Below are 2714 nucleotides of genomic sequence, written 5' to 3' on the forward strand. Positions count from 1 at the left end.
TTTACTTTATCCTTGTTGCCTGTCTCGCGGCATGCATACACACATAATGAAATGCAGACTGCGTGTGAATGAACTGCAACATGCAGGATATATCTGGTCTTACGTGGCCAGATCTCCGGGGCAAAACCACCCTCATTGACTTGCATCGTACACACGGAATGCCTTTTATTTAGAAGTATCCGACATACGCAAACGGGCAATGGTACACCTACGAATGGTTTAACGTAATTGTTACGTAATTAGACAGCTGGCAGGTTATAATTGAGGTTAGAGAGAAGGCGGGCCCCACCCCACTTAAAAATGGGGGTGGGGGGAAGTATTGATGGAAGGTTACGTAAGAGGTTTACGTTAGTCTTCGTATGTGTAGGATTATCGTACACAAACTGTTCAATGATGACAACGACAGAAGAATGGAAAATGCAGAGGTACGATTACGACGGAATGGCTGCTCTGCAGTCTGCACCGCGACCTCTATATAAACCAGCCCGGTCTAGGAAGACAAGGAACATAGTCACATATACCTAGCTTAGCTTCTGACCCCTGCATCGACCAATCGATCCTAGATTACTAGCGGAGGAGCTCGCCGTCGAGGGAAAATATATCTGTGATGGGGAGGTCGCCGTGCTGTTGCCACGACGCGGGAGTGAAGAAAGGGCCATGGACGGAGGAGGAGGACAAGACGCTGGTAGAGCACATCCAGAAGCGCGGCGGGCACGTCGGCAGCTGGCGCGGCCTGCCCAAGGCCGCCGGGCTGAACCGCTGCGGCAAGAGCTGCCGCCTCCGGTGGACCAATTACCTCCGTCCCGACATCAAGCGCGGCAACTTCTCCGACGAGGAGGAGCGCCTCATCATCGCCCTCCACGCCGGCCTCGGCAACAGGTACGTGGCCCACCTGTCCACGTCCAGTCCAACTACTCCACACACATACCACCCTACACAGCTCTTAACCGCCATGCACTGTCAATTTCTTCACCGTTGGCTTTTGCACAGTTGTTAGTCTTGAGGTGACACTGACATGCATTGATAATTATTTGGTGGGCGTTAGGTGGGCGACGATCGCGACGCACCTGGAGGGCCGGACGGACAACGAGATCAAGAACTACTGGAACACGCACATCCGCAAGAAGCTCATGCGCATGGGCGTCGACCCCGTCACGCACCAGCAGCTGCCACCCGACCACCACCTTGACGGCACCTCCGCCTCGCTCATGCCCGAGGGGCTCCTCTGGGCGGCGGTGGCCGCGAGCCTCGCAGGCCTCGACACCGGCGCACTCAGGCAGGCGCAGCTTCTGCAGCAGCTCCTCCAGAGCATAGGCTCCAACAACGACGCAACCAACCTCATCGCCAACCTAGCTGCCGCAAACTCAGTGCTGAACTCAAGCAGCAGCGTTGTTCCAAGCCACCTGCTCCAGGACCAACTGAACATGTTGTCTGGGGCGAACTGCATGCAGCCTGGTTACCTCTGCAACACCTCCAATTTTACAGGGCAAGACGTGGTGCAGAGGCAGCTGATCAATGACATGTCTCCTGGAACGAGCTCCTTTGCAGCAGCTGAACCAGCGGATCATCTCTGCAACACTACTGCTGCATTCGCATCTCATGATGTTGCACCAGCGGTTGACATGCTGCCGGTGCAGGAGTTGGCCGGCTTGATGGAGCCCATGGAACTACAACTACCCAATCTATGCTCTCTGGAGAGCGATTCTTTCTGGAAGGAGCTACTTGACGACGGCTACCGTCTATAGCTTCTTTCTCTATATCGAAATAGATGTGTGTTGTTGTATGATAGTTCTGTACATAACCTATAACGTTTGAACTTCATGCAACCAGGCCTGATACATGCAGATGCAGTGTTAGATCCATCATAGAGGTCTAGATGAGATGATAAAACATGCATTGATTTGTTTGTGTGTTTATTATGATTTTTGCAATAGATTTGATTTTTGTCAGTGTAGTTGAAGGTTGTCAATTGCTGATTTGATGTGAATCGTGATGTATACTTTCCATTGTTAGTTAAAAAAAATTTAAAAAAGAGGATTACTCTCTGCCTCTGCATCAAACGATGCACATAACCAAACAATTAACATGTTGCCAATCGGCAACTATAGTGAGATTGCAGACAACTCAAAACGCATAGGCTAGCTATCTTGCACAACGGTATGGACAACGTAAACACTTCATCACAATTACCACGGTGCTTACTAGATGGCACGCGATTAGTGGGGCCTTAAAGAAATAGCCGTGGGATGCTATACTCTCTTTATTCTTTTTTATAAGATGCATGTATCGATTTTTTTAACTCAAACCTTTCTACTTTGATCAAGTTTATAAGAATTCGACATCTACAACACCAGCTCGATTTGGATTGCTCATGAAATACTCCCTCCGTTTCTTTTTAGTCCGCATATAACTTTTGTCTGAAGTCAAAGTATCTTTACTTTGACCAAAGTTATATAAAAAAGTATCAACATTTACAAGGCCAAAGGGATATCTTTAGATTCATTATGGAATGTAGTTTCATATTATGCATATTTGATATTGTAGATGTTGATATTTTTTTATATAAATTTGGTCAAAGTTGGTGAAGTTTGACTCAGCACAAATCTTATATGCGGAGTAAAAAGGAACGGAGGGAGTATATTTTTCATATTTTAGTTATTAGTATTGTTCATATGGATTTTTTTCTATAAATTTGGTCAAACATAGAAATGTTT

General features: G+C 47.3%; 1 protein-coding gene across 1 annotated transcript; it reads left to right on the forward strand.

The window, feature by feature from the left end:
* The first annotated feature begins 526 nt into the window (after positions 1-526).
* Positions 527-1915, forward strand: LOC119351949 (transcription factor MYB41-like). The gene is made up of 2 exons (XM_037618714.1): positions 527-879; positions 1046-1915. The coding sequence occupies exons 1-2, from the start codon at positions 608-610 to the stop codon at positions 1743-1745; spliced, it is 972 nt and encodes a 323-aa protein (XP_037474611.1). The 5' UTR covers positions 527-607; the 3' UTR covers positions 1746-1915.
* Positions 1916-2714: the final 799 nt, after the last annotated feature.

This window comes from Triticum dicoccoides, chromosome 2A, assembly GCF_002162155.2.
Source record: "Triticum dicoccoides isolate Atlit2015 ecotype Zavitan chromosome 2A, WEW_v2.0, whole genome shotgun sequence".
NCBI classification, from domain to species: Eukaryota; Viridiplantae; Streptophyta; class Magnoliopsida; order Poales; family Poaceae; genus Triticum; species Triticum dicoccoides.

Excerpts from the sequence above, each read along its gene's own strand:
- LOC119351949 (XM_037618714.1), top strand. The coding sequence starts at position 608 with ATGGGGAGGTCGCCGTGCTGTTGCCACGACGCGGGAGTGAAGAAAGGG. Across the intron at positions 880-1,045 it reads CACGCCGGCCTCGGCAACAG|GTGGGCGACGATCGCGACGC; the intron begins GTACGTGGCCCA and ends GGTGGGCGTTAG.